Consider the following 19,739-nt stretch of genomic DNA (forward strand, 5'->3'; position numbering starts at 1 on the left):
TTGCTCTTCTCTGAACCCCCTCCAATTTGTCGACCTCCTCCTTGAGTTAGTGTTTAAAATAAGGTTTCATTTTGAAATCCACCGACAGTGAAGTACAATACATAAAGTGCTAATGAAAGTCATATGTGGTACTTTACCTTGACATAAAGTACAGATAAACCCATAACTTTTTTCTTTAAGTACATTAGTTCATATACAGAAAGCTTGGAATACCTGGAAGGAATTTGCCTTTGTGATTTTCCTTAAACTTAAGTACCATATGCTAAGCTTTAAAAAAGGGCACTGCCATTACTAGCTATTCAGGAGTGGGGGACTGGCTGGAGGATCTAGAGTTTGCTCTGACAATATCTAGCATTGAAATTATTGTCTTCTGCTGTTTTCTATAGATACTTAATCTTGTTAGCATCACATACAAAAATCATTTTGGTGCTTATTTTAATGGAGACACTTGTAGTCAAAACATAAAATTCTTCTTTCTCCAAAAGAACTACTTTCCATTCCTGGGGACAGCATGTGACAGCAGAAATTCCAAAAATTTTCAAGATCTGAAGACATCCATAATACATGGTCATTACTACTTCTAAACTTCAGTTAATTTTTCATAGCTGCTGATAGAGGAGCTCTCTTCTATCACTGCTGTTAGTTTAGTACAGTTTCTCTCAGTTGTTTAGAATCATTGGATAATTTTTCTCAGATTTTCTTCTTGAGTGGTATCCTTTCCTTACAATCTATCTATTTTAAAAAAAAAAAAATGCTACATAGAAGTGAAATCCAAAGGCTCTTGCAACCATGGGTTACTTTTCTTTTTCTCTTGTACCGGGTCACAATATTTTTTTTACAGAAATAGCTGAGAAGGAGCCTAGATTGCTTGTAAAATGCCTGTTACGGTAGATGTGAGCAATGCCTGATGTCTTGCAATAGGCTATGACTTGGCTCTCTAGTATCTTAGTATGTCTTTGTGAGTTGGGATGAACGTTTCCAGAATATGCTAACTCAGCTGGTCATCAAGCGTCTATTGGTGTAGGCCTAATAAGTCCCTATGCAGAGATCTTGACATTTTCAAAGTGGCTAGGGACTCCCTCCAGTTGGAGTTAATGGGGGGCAAAAAGGCTTCTTTCTGCTATAAATATGGTAATGCTTTATGGGGTGGGGAGACCAGTTGACTCCATCGTCCATGCCTCATCTGTCCTTATCTTGGCAAGGATCTTGCTTCGTTAGCCTTATAAAACATCTGTTCTCCTGGGCCAGACTGTCACGCTGCCTCAGCTATGGGTGAGATGTACTAATCTCCTGGGCTGTTAAAGCTTTGTGCTATTAGAGTGCACACTCTGAGCTTATGGTCCCATCAGGATCCTGTACACATCCCACAAGATTCAGCGCAGTCAGCATCAGTGCTTATTCTGACGCTGTTGTTCTTTTCAGTTCCAATGGCCTTGGTGCAGCTGTAATTCACATCTGCTGACTCAACATCCCTTCCCCACCTGACTTAATGCATCAGCCTGAGCTTGCTATCTGAGGAGAGACTCATCAGGTTATGTGGGTTACCTGAAAGACCTCTCTAAGGCTGAATCCACTGGGCCTGGGGAGAAAGACCACAATTCCTGCTGTGACAACCATCCTCTTCGGAGTATCTGAGCTACTCTTTATAAACTTTCATGGACTCCAAAGCAGAGACTATGAGCTAGCTTAAGAATTCCCTTCTGCCATGGCACCATCTTCTTTTGGGTGGATGTAACAGAGTGGATGGTAACACCCACATTACTATCTTGCCAGTCTCTTAAGTAGTGGAGCACAAGTACATGTACCATGTGTCTTCAGATGCCCGTGCTGCTGAGGGAGTCTTCAAATTGAAGGAGTGGGGAAGCCGTATAGCCATTTCTGTTCTTCGCTCCTGAGATATGACTGACGTGGCATTACCCTCCTCATTGTCACTGCGGGGGGACTCTCACATTTGTGGTGGTCTTGAATTCTGGACAGCGAAGCTGAGTTCCGTTACGTTTAGTCTGGAGCTGTGAGAGTTCAGAGTAGACCTCAGTCCAGCCCTGTTCCATGACCTGTTCTCCCTTGTTCAATTTGGAGTGGGATCAGATTCTCAAACATTCAGACTTGCTCCATGTAGCCGCCTGGATGTTGGGACCATTCAGACATTGAACAACAGTGGTCATATGAGGTAAAATGTCTTAAAATTTCACAGACCATCTACAATGCACCTTGAAGTGCAAGTGCGTAACCCAGACTTTATCTCACCATCCTTCTGGCCTTTGATTTGCCTGTCCAAGGAATTTTCAATTTTCATCTGTCCACCTGTGAAGAGATTTCTTCAGGGAATGATTCATGCCTGTCTTTCTGCACGACAACCGCTAGCTTCTTCATATACTTAAATGTACTTCCTCTTCTTAGAAGGCATATCACTTACAATGGATCCAGTGTGCATAGTTTTTGGCAACTGTTTTTTTGATTCTTCTGTTTTCTGTCATTTGCTTGTAAAATGAACTGGTAGTTAGAGGCACAAGGGGCCTTAGATTGGGAATTGCTGTCTTCTCATGAGTTGGTTTAGTGACCTCAGAAGACTAAGACAATAGGAGATCCTGCAAGTTAGGTGCTGAGAATCTAAAACCAGGAGTGGGAATTTAATTCTTCTTATACAGAAGGTATGTGGAGTGATTTTTATTTTATTTAGTTACTCAAGATGCAAATCAGACAGTAAATAAAGTGTAATTTTTGTAAGGTTTTTGCATGTATATGCATCATGGTACAATCTAGCTAGGAACACTTCTTGAATTTTTTAGCTTTCTTTAAAACTTAGATTTTCAAACTAGCAGCAACCTGAAAAAAAATGCACATTTCTGTAGTAGTATTTGTCTTTATTTTCTGTAGGCTTCAAAAATCTACATGATCATAGAATCCTGGATGTTATAGATAGAAATGTAAAGCTATCCAGTCTCTCTCTCTGCCAGTGCAGGATTGTTGTCCACAGTACATTTCTCTAGTGTCTTGTCCAGTCTAGTTTTAAGTCGCAAACAATGATTGCACACGTGCTGGCAGTGGTGACATTCCACCCAGGAGAATGATGTCAGGGCCTTCCTTCAGCTAATGTATGTAATTCTGTGACATCCAGTGGATGTTTTAAATACTGCTGTCTAGTGAAAAAAGAACTCTTCAAATACTGCTATTAGTAAGTTCAAATCTTCCTATGGTTGATCTATCTCGGTTTATCTATCAATCAGTTTCTATTAACCTCTTCCATTAATATCCAAATAGTTACAAATTAAATAATCACTGCAACATTTACAAAGAGGAAAATCTGATCCACAACGTTTAATATGCAATCAAAGCCAATTTAGAGAGAGATCAACTTAACCATATAAAAGTGTGATTTCTATACCAAAGCCTAAGTTAAAAAGTTAACCATTTAAATAATCAACACATTTTTATTTGAGCTATTCTACCTTGGGTTTGTTTACATGGAAACTCAAGATATGCACCCATCAGCTGTAAGTGTCTGAGCCCTCTGAATTCATTGCAGTTGTGACCTGAATACTTTTAGTCTTTTTTCCCCATCCATATATTTTATTTGGTGTCAGTAGTAGTCAACAAAAGTTCACTACCGCCCCTACAGCAAATGCATCTCTACTAACTTGTGTCAGTATGAATATGGCTCTGGCAAATACTAAAGAACTCAGTTCCTCTTGGAAGAAATGGCTATCGCCAAGTCAGAGGTATAAAAAAAACTAGTGCAAAGTGACAGTTTTCAATGTAACTGCTGTGGTTTTGTGTTTGTAACCAGATTATGAAGACTCTGGAGCTCTTGCCTATACCCAATAAAAACATGTTGGAGGAGAGCAAAGTACTTCCAATTATCCAGCGCTGGGCTCAGACCAAGACTGCAGTCCCACAGCTCAGTGAGGGGGATGGTTATTCCAGTGAGAACACATCACGGGCTCATACGCCACTCAACACGCCAGATCCTTCCGTCAAGCAGAGCACAGAAGGCGACACAGACACCCCGAAGAAGCTTGTCTTTCGAAGGCTCAAAATTATAAGTGAAAACAGCATGGACAGTGCAATCTCTGATACCACCAGTGAGCTGGAGGGAAAGGAGGGCAAAGAAGACCTAGACCCGCTGGACAGTGCGTCTGCAGAGGTGGTAGAGGAGCAGCCGCCACAGGAAATCAAAGCTGCCATTGATGCTGCAGTGGACAGCAGCAAACCTCAGGCTACTGAGCTGGAGGCTGAGCCTGAAGCGGAGGCCAAAGAGAGCAATGGCACAAAGCTAGAAGAGCCCATTGCAATGGAAACACCATCTCAAGATGAAGAGGAGGGGGTGTCTGATGTAGAGAGTGAGAGGAGCCAAGAACAGACTGACAAAATACTGGATATGAGTGACTTGGCTACCAAGCTTCTGGACTGCTGGAAAGACCTAAAGGTAAGAGGAACAGTAGCTCACTGCAGCTATGACAGTTGTATTATAAAGGAAAAACGTAATTGTTTGCAGTTGAACATAAATAAGACTAAGTTGTTGCCTTGTTGGCAAATGTTTTTTTGCCAAACAAATAGGAACGCCTTCCCTAAGTGAGGGATTTCAGCCAAAAAACACATCTCCAGGTACTTTCTGTGAATTCCCTTTGTTGCAAATTATACCCTATGGGATTTATGCTAGTTTGCTAGATGCCAATGTGTTATTCATTGATCAAAGATGAATCAGTCCAGCTTGACCACTGAGATGACGGCTTATTCATCCAGTTCAGTTTAGTTTATTTTTTTAAAAGCTGTTTATTGATGATTTGGTCTTTGCTTGGCTGGGGCTAACTTGCAGGCCTGTTTTCTAAACCAGCCAGAAAATAGCAGGGCAAATAATAGTGCAGTGAGCAATTCTGGCTCAACAGCTTCAGCATACGTCTGAATGTTATACCAAATGTCTGATCTAGATTTAAATTGTTATCTCAAGACGGGCAGTGTGGCCTGTCCTATAAATGTTTGCTTTTCATCTGCAATTTTTTGTAGCATTAGGAGACTGTTGTCTTCTGGCAACTTTCTGTTCTGTTGACATTATTGCTAGTGTTGAGTTAAGTTCCAAAGATTTGAAGATTTATGTTCAGATCAGCTAAACATCGAAACATCTGGATGCTAATCTGAAACTTTGAAGCCTGCCACTGGGCAGTGGGGGCTGTGATCCTCCATACACTCTTTCCAGTCCCTGTACCTTACCTGCAGTGTTGTCCTGGCAGGTGAGGGAGGTGGTGGCTGGCAGGCTGCTTCCTTCTGCCAGCGTCAGGCTGACCTCTCCTCTGAGCAGCTGAGAGGCCTTCTCTGGTAATGAATCTTTTCCGGGAGCAGCCTACTCTGGCCCAGTGGGACCCAGTGAATCCTAACAGTCTGCCACTTGAAAATTTAAAACACTCAATCATCTGTCCTAGAGTTTTTGGTGGTACAGTTAAAACCCCTCACCCCATCCCCATAAAATGAGCGTTCCTTGCAGGAATGGAAGGGTGGGAGGTTAGTTTTAAATTTGAAAGTGGCATTTCATTGGGACTCTGCGGAGATGTTACAGGCCACTGCACTGGAGTGAAAGAGCTGCTCCTGAAGAGGGGAGGTGCTGAACAGAGGATTGCAAGGTTTAAGTATACACTTGTCCCTCATACTCCCCAGCCAGGATAACAAAAGGAAGTAGTGGGGAGGGACTCTAGTTTGACCTCTCCCAGTGGCCTCCTTGTGGGAGAGATGGAAAATGCAGTCCTGAAATTTTCTTGTACTTCCAAAAGGGCTTATTCTTGGTTAGGTTAGTTAAGGTACAGGTAGCCTTCATTTTAAGAAAAGAGTTTGCCCTCCCTTAATAAGAAGTTCTCTTGTAGCGTACATTCCTATCAGACAACACACCCTAAGGCCTTCGATGGTAGTATTTTGCCCCTTAAAATGTCCAATTCTTGATGTTTCAGGAGAGTCTAGTAAAGAGAATTCTGATAATGCACCTCATTGGGCAGTGCTGTACATGAATGGGGATATTCCTTCCTGGCCTTTGCTGGAGATCAGTTTAGGCGAATTCATGAGACTCTATTTCCTATGACTCTGTTAGCTTCCATAGCCACCAACGTTAATGGCCATAAAATTATCCATTTTTGGTAGGAAAGTGAAATTCTTCTCTTACCTGGTTACTATTCAAAATAATCTCTAATTTGTGTGCATTTACAGAGTTTTGACTATAATTATGTTGTAAACCTAATAGGAGAAAAGATGTGACCTTTGTAAGTTACAAATTATGCACTAAAATATGTTTATATATGCAAATAAGGTTGTATGTATTTTCCCCCCTTTTTAACCCCGTGTCTACAGTATATTGGTTAACAGCTTTAGCCTGCAATTTGTTTAATTAATCAGGGGTTGAAGATTTCTTCACTTAAAGGGACACTGTCAGGTTAAATATATATAAACCAAAACACATTTTCCTTATGTAATTAATACCATGTATTATTAAAACTGAAAAGTTAAAAAAAATATTCTTCACTTTATGCTGTTTTGTTCTTGAAATTTTTCTCACCTCGGACAGTCATGGACTATTCAGCTACCCTTTTGGTTATACTCTTTCCAGCTACTTTCATTTTCAGGATCTCATGCTGTATTGTTTGAGTTGCAAATACTGTAGGGGAATAATTGTTTAAAAAAACCAATTTTATTGAAGTTTTTAAGGAAAATCTTGGATTCTAATGATGTTAAGTTTTATAAAACCTTATTTTGGGGCCAGATTTGACCTGACAGTGTCATTTTAACACCAAGTGCTGACTCCCAGCACGCTTGCAGTTTCTGTTGAATTTGGAGTAGCCCTGACTTCAGCTACCTAAATCCACTGGCTCAAGCCTGTGGTCAGCTATGGAATCATTACCCATCAAATTTGCCATTTGAGATGTGGATTCACTTCCTCCCTATGGGGTCTGCCCTGTTGCAACTTACCTGATATAATTCTGAGGACACTAATAACCTTATGTAACTTGGTTTAAAGTTCTGATCTTGGGTACATGGGTATATTTGCCCAAGAGCTGGTTTTGTGGTACTTAAATTATAATGTACCATGTATCTGAAATCAGAATCAAGCCGTAAGTCTGTGAAAACCTTTTTATCTTGCCAAGTGTTCTTGGGGATCTGTGATGACCCTCTGGATGTATTCCGTCCTGTGTTTTATCATGGCACTAAAAGAGTTAACTGCTTCTGTCCAACTTTCACCTGTTAGAGTATTGCATATTGTCTTTTGGGCTAACTGTCAGGCCAAGATACTACAGCTCTGAAATGGCTGATAAGTCTTAAGACTTTTAGGCTACAGGAAGGCCATTGGGGCACCTAGTAAAGTCCCATATTCTAGATAAAGGGGGATGCATAGTTACCCTGTCTCCTGATCCTTTAGACTTTCTGTGGGAGCTGGGTCTGTCTTCCCATCAACTTTGTCCCATCACCAAAGCAGGAAGACAGCAAGGTGAATTTTCAGGTGCTTCCAAGCTCTTTAAAGCTGGTTTTTCATTGAGTTGTGGAACTTGTCATCTGCAATAATAGTGTCATAGGAGGGGTGGGTGGGAGGTTGTGAAATCTCGTAACTTAAGCTATGTCCTCCCCGATCTTGATGATGACCCCCTTGTAATTTCAACCATTTCCATCCAGCTTCTCAGGGCAGCAAGGAGCTTGTTAACATCACCAGCTGACCATGTGTCTCCTTTTCTCAACTCCATTTTCAACTCCGTGCTGAAGAAGGGAGAGAACATAGCGTGCATACTGTGAAGAAACAGGAAGATGGTTGGGAAGCTGGATGATGCATGAGAAATATAATAGGTGAAAAGAGGACAGAGGTGGTTAACTCATTGATGCCGACGTTATTTTGGTGCGTCCATTGCCGGCAATGGACGTCGCTCCGGGAAAATCCCTACTCCTGGCATGAAAGGATTAAGTGAGCTATCTTTTTATATACCTCTATACACAGGACAGCTGCCTTGGGTTGCAAGGCCTTGTACGTTTTGATGCCTGAACCCATGAGGAATATTGGCTGATAATACATACCTCATTGCAACACAAACATTCACAATATCCAGTGGGGTAAATTTTCAGCATAGGCTTTTGCACACAGTTCCTGTTGGAAGAGGAAATGGTGCATATATCTCCTGATGCTGAAAATGTACCGTAAGAGTCGGTGAACACACAGTAGATAACAGGTGGTGGTTAAATGCAATACTTATATGCTCTTTAGCCTGTGCAAGAACCTGGACTGTGCTATTGTACAACAGGATTCAAAGGAAACAGGTAAGGCCCCCGTGAGACTGATGAGTACCTACTGACATTTATTATGAATACTGCATGGTGTGTGATGGCTAATGATTCCAGTGCTTTTCACCTAGTGGTATCTGAGGGGGCTGATGTTCTTGACCATTAACGCGAATTTGTGGGGTGTTTTCACACTCATTAACACTCATTAAAAACTCATGGTGTTAGGAGGATCACAATAATACATAGGAAAGGGCTGAGCTTTCCTCAACAGGTTCTTTTGATCTTGGTCTTCTTCCTTAATCTTTCATAAAATAAAGAGTTTATAATTATTACTTTAAGTTTAGTTGCGTCAACAGTGCTGATATTTTGAAGACAGTCTAGCTATTGAGGATTCGTAGCTGAGACTGCCCCTGCCTGGGTTTGAACTCAGCAGCCTTAAAGTATTAGAAATATTAGTTTCAATTTAGTTTTATATTGTTTCTTTCATACAAAGGCTTTACATAGAGAATTTAGTTACTTTAACAGAATTGGCAATAGCAACTCAATTTGTGGTGTTGCAATAAAGTTAGCATCATATACGCACTTCTCTAGGGCTGGTGGCGCTAAGCTTCTGGCACCTTTCTTCACAATACTTTTGGGTGTGCAGACGATCTCACAATCTTCTTGATGAGAGGTCAGAAGCATTAGGTTATAGCTATTAGTTAGGCTTCCTAGAGCATGCACTTAAATTACAGCGTACTCCTTTTTTTTATAGTACTTTTCTGAGTACCTTTCTGAACTGGGTATCTCATGGGATTAGTAAAGGTTAAGTTAGCTTTGAACTCTGGGTCACAGTTGCAAATATTTCTGAGGTCAGCAGTGGTTAAGTAATTGTCCTAGTTTGGCCTAGGTGAGATGGATTTGGTCTCTGTTGCAGTTTGCTTCCCAGTATCAGCATAAAAGAGCCCCCATCCATTTAGAACAAAATCACAAATAGCATGATTGTTAGCAGCCTGAGCAGAGACGGGAAGGATTGAATGGCCTGTGCAGACTGAATCTATCCTCTCGCCCTTAAAAGTGGTCTTTCCAAGTCATAACTGAGGCACATGGGTAGAGCAGTGTTGAGAAACTTTACAAGTACAATTCCTAAGGCCATACCTATTCTATAGATAACAGACTTCATCTCCCAGGATGGCCGTCTTGCACCTTATACTAATACCAACCTCAAATTAAGAAAAATATGAATTACATATAATATATATGAAAATATAGTTGCTGCTTAGTGGGTAATCTAACTCAACCGTCTTTGCATTTATTTAGCCTTCACTGCCCACACCTCCTTGCATAGTTTTTCTCCCCTCCCTCGGTAGCTCTTGCAATAACAAGTGTTACTTTGTAGCTCATGGTGTCCACAGAATGACTAGAGGAGAAAGGGGAGAGCTGTTCAAGGAAAAGGAGAGCCGCACATGATACAGACAAGCAGGGAAGAGGAAAGTAGAATGTGGGGAGAAGGGAGGGGAGTTATGGCTGGGATGGAGAAAGGATTCACAATTAATAAGGGAAGATGGGAGGGAAGAGAACCCAATAGCAATTAGATTTGATTCAGTGGCTGTAAAAGAAGCCAATGTTTTCAGTGAAAGAGGCTAAGGCTTGGGCTACACTAGCGGGAGGGTTCGAACTAAGATACGCAACTTCAGCTATGCTATTCGCGTAGCTGAAGCCAAAGTATCTTAGTTCGACTTACCTGGCCGTCCTCACGGCGGCGAGTTGACCGCTGCGGCTCCCCCGTCGACTCCGCTTACTCCTCCTGCTGAGGTGGAGTACGGGCGTCGATTCGGGGATCGATTTATCGCGTCTACATGAGACACGATAAATCGATCCCCGATACGTCGAACACTACCTGCTTATCTGGCAGGTAGTATAGACGTACTCTTAGAGAATAAGCAAAACGAGGTAGAGAGGACTAGGAGAAACAATAGGCAGAGGAGAGAGGGACAGAAATAGAAATGATAAATGCGATGCCATGCATTGCGTGCAGGTTAGTGGAATTATATGTGCACATATTATTTCCTGTATTTTATTGTGTTCCTCTGGAGAGCATCTGCTAGCTCTGTTTTGGCACTGAAGAGCAGAAAGCAGTGACCAAATATTGTTGATGAAACTTAAGTTTCTTCTTATTCTTGAGCTTGTAGTTAGGCATAGACAGATCTTTAAAAAGTCCAAGCAACTGATAATTTCCACCCTTAATTTGCAAACTTTGCCAAGTGACACAAGTTCCAGAGAAGTGTTCGTGTGATTCTGTAGCTGCACAAACTGCAGTGCAATGGATTTGTAGGCATGAAAGTGACTGTACCCAGTTTTATTGATGAGTTTCAAATACACAGATTTTTCATAATCAAAAGATGGAAAAAGTTCAAAATAATCAAATGAGCAGTTACTCTGCTGCAGTTTTCTAGCATGCTGACATACCTGTGTGGATACATGATTACCTTTTTACCGTTCTCCCCACATAGTAACATTTGTTCATCCATATTCATTACGCTAGACCAGCTTTCTCCCTTGGTTTGTTGAGCTGTACTCTTTCCCTGTTGTACTGTGACTTTCCTACATTCATATTCATTGTCTTAATTGTCCAGTGTCCTTTCTTCATTTACATTCTATCCTGCTAAACAGAAAAAAAAAATTAAACTCTATATTAGCGAGACATTAAAAGGAAATTCCGTTAAACTTGATACTCCTTCCTTAGAGCTGCAGAATGATCTCAAATATGCTACTTTACCTAGACCCAATAGGGTGATTTAGGGGCAGACTGGCCGTCTTAACTCTCGCTTTTCCTTTAGTTTAAATTAGACCTTTAAGGTTAATATTTTTTTGTATTTAATTTTCTGTGTATCCTGTTAAACAAAAATGGTTTCTGAAAGAGGGTAGAAAAGTGTTTGGACTTTGTTACGGCGCCTGCGTTGATTCAGTCGTTATGTATATGCGAGTTAGACACTTAAGTTTCAAAAGAAGGAAATCAGCCTTTCACTGGCGTTCTATCTGGTTTGCATCTCATTTGATCACCACATGGTTTTCGTAGAATAATTTTGATCCATCACTTGATATAACATGCGTCTGCTTGCCAGACCACTCGACCGGTGGATCCTTCAAAATCTGAATGACCCTGACATGTAGGCCTGGGAAGAAGCCCCTGGAGCATCTTGTTCATTGCCATGTGTTGGTTCAGGATTGTCTTCTACCTTAAACTTGAAAGTTGTTAAATAGGGATGTAAGATTTGCCATATCAGATTAGATCATTGCTCCATCAGGTCTGCAATCCCGCCTATAACAGGGGCCAATATTTTTTGCTTCAGAGGAAGATGTACCACCAAGGTAATTGTGCTATGCTGTGTATGGGGAGGGCAAGCACCTTCCTGACCCCTGCAGCATGACCTCCTTCAGGCCCTGAACCATGAGGCTGGATTACCTTTATTTTGGTCTGCAAAGCTGAAAATATTTCTAACAGTCATAAAATAGCCATCTGTTTTAAAGTACAGCCATAGAACTTGGATGCACGATGACCTGCAGCGGTAAATTGCATAAACTGACAATATACTGCGTGAAGCCACATTCCCTTAATTTGTTGTAAATTTATTGGTGCTGTTTTTATTAGGTGAGCCCTTGTTCTTGTCATAGTCTTTGTAGCTCTAGAAGACCCCTAGGAACCATGTTTCTGTAACTAGAGCCCTGCACAGATACAAAAATTTGGATCCACATTAGATCCGCAAAGATAGTAAACAGTACAACCACAGATGCAGATACGCACAGCTATAAAGTGGATATCCGCAGATTTGCAGGGCTCTATCAGTAACCTGCCTTGGCAAAGTCCATTATTTAATTGGCCTAATGGTTTGTGGGACTTGGGGAATCCAGTTCCTAGAGTCTAACGTACCTCTTCCCTCTTACTTTCAGGCTGTTTCTATTTTAGCCACACTAAATGGCTCATTTTGAGTACTGGAGTTTTTTATGGTTATCCTACCCAATTTTTTGTGTTTCCTGAGAGCTGCATGTATTAAGTGTCAACGGGACCATTGTATTACAAATCTTATTATGCAAGTTCCCTTGGAAATTGATAGGATGTAGGGTAACATGCAGTATAGACTAACTCTTCCCCATACATGGCCCAAGTAAATGGGCTTCTTCTGGGCAACAGGATGGTGGTGGTGAGGGAAGTTTGCTGAAATTGTAGGCAGTGCACACAGCTGCTGCTACTCCAGTTGCTGGCACTGGATCTACATAAATAGTGTCCTTAAGCCTACCACTCCCTCCAGTATGAAGAGGCTTAGAAGAAAAAGCCTGGCATTGCATCTCCCCAGTGTCCTTGGTAATGGAGATAGAGGGCACGGGCATCATCTAGCCCCTCTGCAGTGTCTTTATCGTTCAAAGCTGCTCCCTTTATACTCTGGTGGCCACCAGACTTGCATATTCTCTCACAAGCTTCCTGCTTCTGTTACGCTTAAAGAATTTCTTTGTGTAGTGTGAAGAACGAGGAGTACTTGTGGCACCTTAGAGACTAAAAAATTTATTTGGGATAAGCTTTCGTGGGCTAAAACCCTCTTCATCGGATGCATGCAGTGGAAAATACAGTAGGAAGATATATATACACAGAGAACATGAAAAAGTGGGTGTTGCCGTACCAACTCTAACGAGACTAATCAATTAAGGTGGGCTATTAGGAGGAGGAAAAAAAAAAGCTTTTGTAGTGATAATCAGGATGGCCCATTTCAAACAGTTGACAAGGTGTGAGTGACAGTAGGGGAAAAATTAGCATGGGGAAATAGTTTTTACTTTGTGTAATGACCCATCCACTCCCAGTCTTTATTCAAGCCTAATTTAATGGTGTCCAGTTTGCAAATTAATTCCAGTTCTGCAGTTTCTCGTTGGACTCTGTTTTTTTGGTGAAGAATTGCGACTTTTAGGTCTGTAATTGAGTGACCAGGGAGGTTGAAGTGTTCTCTGACTGGTTTTTGAATGTTCTAATTCTTGACGTCTGATTTGTGTCCATTTATTCTTTTGCGTAGAGACTGTCCGGTTTGGCCAATGTACATGGCAGAGGAGCATTGCTGGCACATGATGACATATAGTGTGGCTGATGTGATTAGGTCCTATGATGGTGTTCCTTGAATAGATATGTGAACAGAGTTGGCAATGGGCTTTGTTGCAAGAACAGGTTCCTGGATTAGTGTTTTTGTTGTGTTGGTGTGTGGTTGCTGGTGAGTATTTGCTTCAGGTTGGGGGGCTGTCTCCCAAGGTCTGTGAGAGTGATGGATCGTCCTTCAGGATAGGTTGTAGATCCTTGATGATGTGCTGGAGGGGTTTTAGTTGGGGGCTGAAGGTGATGGCTAGTGGCATTCTGTTACTTTCTTTGTTGGGCCTGTCCTGGAGTAGGTGATTTCTGGGTATTCTTCTGGCTCTGTCAATCTTTTTCTTTACTTCAGCAGGTGGGTATTGTAGTTTTAAGAACGCTTGATAAAGATCTTGTAGGTGTTTGCCTCTGTCTGAGGGATTGGAGCAAATGCAGTTGTATCTTATAGCTTGGCTGTAGACAGTGGATCGTGTGATGTGGTCTGGATGAAAGCTGGAGGCATGTAGGTAAGTGTAGTGGTCAGTAGGTTTCCGGTATAGGGTGGTGTTTATGTGACTATCGCTTATTAGCACTGTAGTGTCCAGGAAGTGGATCTCTTGTGTGGATTGGTCCAGGCTGAGGTTGATGGTGGGATGGAGCCATTTCAGATGTTGTTCTTCTCGATCTTTTGTTAACTTCAAATTACATATCTCGCCATGGTGCAAAAATTGGCCTTGGACAGACTTAGCATTTTAATAATGTTCTTACCACAGGAAGTTCCCTCTGATTTTTTTTTTCCCGTGTGAGTATATTTTCTATAAACACAATCATAAACCCAGCACAGGTTTTTTGATCCACAAATACATGATAGCAATGCATGAATAAGAGCATATGAAAAAGTATTTAGACTTTTCTGTGGCTCTTCTTATTGTACTAGGTGAGCATCAAAAACATCACTGAATTTATCCTAACCACCTGTATGAGGAAGGCAAGTAATATTAGCTCCAATCTACACGCAAGGAACTCAAAGGGCTCATCTTTACTGCATTGTTAGCTGGAGATATAACTTGAGTTTTGCCCCTGCGTGACTCCCATCCACACACACAAATCTCTAGATCAAGTGACGTTGTGCTCTTAAATTCAAGCTAGCTAACCCATCGGGACTAATAATGCATGCTGTTAACACTGGAGCTAATAATGCAGTTGGGATGCAGCAGCTGGAGTTAGACCTCCTCAGCAGCTAATCCAATCACCCTGCCAATATAATCCGTATGTACTGCTGATCAGATCACTCTGTGTAGCTCGTGTTGTTTCACAGTGTGCTTGCTGCATTAGTGCCACTGTACCGGTGCAGCTGCAGTGCTTAAGTGAAGACACTGCTACGCTGACGGAAGAGCTTTTCCTGTTGGCGTAGCTAATCCGCCTCTGCGAGAGGCAGTAGCTATGTTGACAGGAGGAGCACTCCTGCCAACATAGCACTGTCTACATCAGGGGTTAGGGTGGTATAACTACGTTGCTCAGAGGTGTGGATTTTTCACACCCCTGAGTGACATAGTTATACCAATAGAAGTGTGTAGTGTAGATCTGGCCTCCCGCAAGCATCTAGCTCAAGTGGAGAAACTTGGCTGTGCTAACTTGAGCTGTCTACACTGGGGACTAGGTTGGTTTAACTGCATCACTCTGGAATGTGGATTTGTCACACCCCTAAGCTATGTAGTGATACCAACCTAATTTCCTAGTGTAGACTAGGCCTAAGACTTCGACTAGTTGTGGGACTCTGGATATATTTTATCTTGAATCTTATTCTCATTAAAGCAAAAATAATTTCAACAAAACATTTATTTTTTCCCCATTTACAATTCAAATGGGAACATTTTATATAGGTTTCATACTTCAAAAATTGTATCAAAGCCAATAAATCAGTATGTCAAACTCAGCAAAAAATATTTGAAATTACTGTTTCAAGCACTGTTATAAATTCTGTGTAAAAACAAAAATAAGGATTATATTTTCCCTTATAAAGAGAGGCTAACACTAAAACCAAACCAAATAACTAAAACTATCTGAAACCCACTCTGTGTTTTTAGACCTGCAATAGCACTTGCTTAGTTATCCGGTAGTTACTCTTTGCACTAATGTACTGCAAGGTTTCACTTTAAGCAGAGTGAGTTGTTTTTCTTTAGGATTTCTTAAACATTGATTTAACTAATTGAAAGGAAATTTGTGCAAACAGCTGAGTAGGACAAAAAGCATTTTCTCCCCATCAATAAAATTGCGAAATGTGGTTTTTAATGGCTATTGGGTTTTCTAAGTCTAGTGCTGGAGATAAACACCTTGCCAAAAATTGTCATTTTGTGACACTGGGAAGTCCAGTGGAAAAGGCTGTAAATCAATTTCCAGCCAGCTTTAAATAATAAAAACTTTATATTTAGTATTTTAAAATAAACATTTTGTTGAAGTATTTATTAGTTTTTACTTCTGACCCGAAACCATTAAAGCAGGCTGGAAGCTAGGTTAATCTGTGCATTCAGACACTCACTGACAGCATCTCAAATGATGTCACTTTTGAGCAAGATGGCTGCACCCAGCTTTAAATGGGGAAATGAATAATGAAATATTTTAAACCTTTTTGAAGAATATGAACTTATTTTTATTCCTGTTGACAAGCACTTATTCTCTGAACGCTTAGACTGCTGAACTTAGTAATGCAGCCTCCCTTTAAATTAAGTTTTGTATTGAACTTTAAAAAAATGAAACTGACTTAAAGTTGAGATTTTGAAGGCAGAGGTTAAGCAGAGATTAACTTTTTTAATGTTTAAGTGCAGCTGAGTTATAGAAATATACAAAAGAAACTGCCAGCACTCAATCACAGTGGCAGAAAAGCCTCCTCATATTATTTTGTGTAGACTTCACGTTATGAACCATCGGTTTAGTCTTTCCCGCCTTTGGAATCAAAAGGTTTTCTTTAATGCTATGTTGAAAATAGTGCATTATGTTGATTGGGACATCGAAGCACTGACAGTACACTGTGTCCATACGACACCCAGTGGAAAGATCCTGTTCAGAGGAGCTGATAGTTTCAGGGTAAGGACCATTGTACTGTAGAGTACTGTTGACTTCAGTGAGGTTCCAACTGGGTACTTGTGTAGATCCATTAGCAGAATCTAGCCCTGTGTAAACAAAAATCAAATACAAAACAACGGGATCCCAGCAGATTATGCTAACCTAGTCTCTTTTGTGTGATGTGGAGGTGAACATTTACTGATGTGACTTAGCATTTGTGGACCTGAAAGAGGACATGTTTTATTGGAGGCATTTTTAATAGAGGGGTACAGATGCTCAAGAATGCTCTGAATTGGCCTACATTTATAGCCCTCGCGCTTTATGGAAGCATCCCCCACAACAGTCTGCCTCTGTTACTTTCCAATAGGTCCGTTTTCTTTCCCAGTATGGAATGCCACTGTATCTTTTCACCTGACTTTCAGAATTACGCAGACAGAAAATTCCACTTCCACAGAGTATTAAATTAGTTTCTAGTCTTGTTAATTAACCTTAATCGGTCTGGGAAGGGCATGGATTGGAGATGCTCCCCATTAGCTATTCCAGTTAGCCCTGTAGGTAGCAGCAGGGTCTTGGTCTGAGTTGAAACTAAAATAATAACAGGAGAAAATTACAAAGAAAACATCACTGATCCAGAATGCAGCTCCACAAACTGACTCATATGCAAGTTGTTACACATATTATAGGATCATTATCATGAAATGCATATTTTAGTACAAGTAATGAATGCAATAAGAACAAACATTTAAATGTAAATAGTATACAATTTAAAACATGGGTGATTATGAAAGGTGTTTCACAATCCATAATGCTATACAATTGGTTAACATTTCATTTAAATAATTATCACTAAACACATCCAGAGGCACTTGACAAGAACACTGAGGTCACTAATCACAATTGCAATCTAAAACTCTAATCCTGCCAACACTTATGCATGTGCTTAACTTTAATCACATAAGTAGTCCCATTAACCCTAATTACTCATGTGAGTAAAACTAAATGTGTGTACATGTTTACAAGCTCAGGGCCCAAAATATAATCACAGATCTAGTTCATAGAAAATACATAGACATTTTAATTGCTCAAACATAGAAAGATTCCTATTATTACATTAACTGCTCTGGTATGTAGATATAACAGTGACATACTCATTAGAAATCTTCTAAGATAAGGATAAAAGTAGTGCTAGGCATAAAAGGCATGTCACAGACCATCCTATTGACACCAAAAATGTAAATGAATATTCTAGTAGCACCAACAACGTACTATGCATTATCCACATGAGAGAGCAACAGAGAGTCCTGTGGCACCTTTAAGACTAACAGATGTATTGGAGCATAAGCTTTCGTGGGTGAATGCATCCGACGAAGTGGGCATTCACCCACGAAAGCTTATGCTCCAATACATCTGTTAGTCTTAAAGGTGCCATAGGACTCTCTGTTGCTTTTTACAGATCCAGACTAACACGGCTACCCCTCTGATACTTGACACATGAGAGAGACAATCCGTGCCCTAAAGAGCTTAAAATTTTAAGAAATGTGCACATGTGTGTAACTTGTATTCAAGATGAGTAAAATGCACACACAAAATCAGTTTGTTCCGAGTTCTCTCTCCTAAACTGGCTTTCTCCCCTTTGTTCCTGCAGCGATGTCTTCATCTGACATTACAAACAAAGTGTTGTGGATGTTATTGTGGGAGGTCATAAATGCATCACTTAGGATTTGGCTGGAGCCTCAGAGAAAAAGAGTGATTTATTTTAATAATAATTTGTACAGAGTTTGTCAAGTGCAAAGTATGAAGTAAATAATTACATAGCACCTTTAATAATACTCTGCAGTGCTGTAGTACCTTTAATTCAGAGACCTCAAAAATACTTTAGACATTAACTTCGACATCTCTGAAGTAGATAAGGGACATTGGTTTCACTTCACCTACCAATGAAACCAGCTCTGGGCATGGAATCAAGTTATAGCACACAATGAACACCAAACAATAGCATAGGCCAGGAAGTGAAGAAAAATACCAAGTCATCTGGAACAGGGAAAATTGTATGCATTTAAAATGTAATTACATGAGATGGAATTTGGTTAGAATCAGAGGCCTAACACATCTACCATTGTAAAAATTGCCCCGGGATTTTTAATGACCACAAGTGGACCTCTGTTTTAGGTCTCATCTGAGAGGTGGTGCATCCACCAGCACAAAACCCTTAACACTATGCTGTGACATTGGTTCATGCCTCAGAGAAGCATGAATCCTTAGCCCTACTTCCTGTGGTACTCATAGCCAAGTACTGGCCTGGCCCAGCCCTGATTAGCTTGAGATCTGATAAGTTCACAAACCCTGGTAAAATGGCTGGAGGTGAGAGGCTCTGTGTAAGCAATGAACTCCTTGCTAAACAAGTGTTGGGTAAAGAGTTAAAGTAGCAAGGAGAATTTTATAAAAGGTAACTAAAATGGAGGTTTTTTTATTTTAGTTCCAAGGATCCGCTGGATAATTAAGTTTGAAACTTGAACAACCCTTAAAATAATGAAAGTATGTAAGGCCTATTTTTGCTTTTAAAAAATTTACACTAATCAATAATCGTCTCGGTGTTCAGACCACCGGTGGAAAGTGCTGAGGAATGGCTAACTAATTATCTCAAGACTCATGTGAAGTAAATAGTTACTCGCATTTTACATATGGGGGAACTGAGACACAGCAGTTGCAACTGACCTGAGCGCCCAGTGGTACTGGATGCACTACACCAGTGACTCTCAACCTTTCCAGATGACTACCCCTTTCAGGAGTCTGATTTGTCTTGCGTACCCCCAGGCTTCACCTCACTTAAACAACTTGCTTACAAAATCAGACATAAAAATACAAATGTGTCCCAGCACACGATTACTGAAAAATTGCTGACTTTCTCATTTTTACCATATAATTATACAGTAAATCAATTGGAATATAGTGTACTTACATTTCAATGTATAGTGTTTATATATAGCAGTGCAAACAAGTCATTGTATGAAATTTTAGTTTCTGTTGACTTCACTAGTGCTTTTCATGTAGCCTATTGTAAAACTAGGCAAATATTTAGATGAGTTGATGTACCCCCCGGAAGACCTCTGCGTACTCCCAGGGGTACATGTACCCCTGGTTGAGAACCACTGCACTAGACCATGTAGTCTCTGAATTTAAAAACTGGTTATGGTAGGATCGCATAGATTTTGCACTCCTTTTAATGAGGCATCAGCAGCCAAATACTGTCCCAAGAGCTGTATTGGCGTTTGCAACATTCTTATTTTAGGTACTTGTGGCCCTGCATTGCCATAATATTTGAGCATCTCACAAGCTCTAATTGATTTATCCT

At 40.6% G+C, this 19,739-nt stretch overlaps 1 protein-coding gene across 3 annotated transcripts in view; it reads left to right on the plus strand.

Moving 5' to 3' along the window:
• The window catches only part of SETD2 (SET domain containing 2, histone lysine methyltransferase), a 144,019-nt gene that overhangs the window by 57,723 nt on the left and 66,557 nt on the right, over positions 1-19,739 (plus strand). For 2 of the 3 annotated variants that reach the window (XM_026651987.1, XM_026651988.1), the window contains exon 12: positions 3,788-4,426. In XM_026651987.1, coding sequence (XP_026507772.1) covers positions 3,788-4,426 — 639 coding nt within the window. Of the gene's footprint in view, positions 1-3,787; positions 4,427-7,644; positions 7,813-19,739 lie in introns of all 3 variants that reach the window. The other variant, XR_003369800.1, reaches the window with a different exon arrangement.

The sequence above is a fragment of the Terrapene carolina genome, unplaced genomic scaffold, assembly GCF_002925995.2.
Source record: "Terrapene carolina triunguis isolate 2854851 unplaced genomic scaffold, T_m_triunguis-2.0 Scaffold111, whole genome shotgun sequence".
In the NCBI taxonomy this organism is placed as follows: domain Eukaryota; kingdom Metazoa; phylum Chordata; order Testudines; family Emydidae; genus Terrapene; species Terrapene triunguis.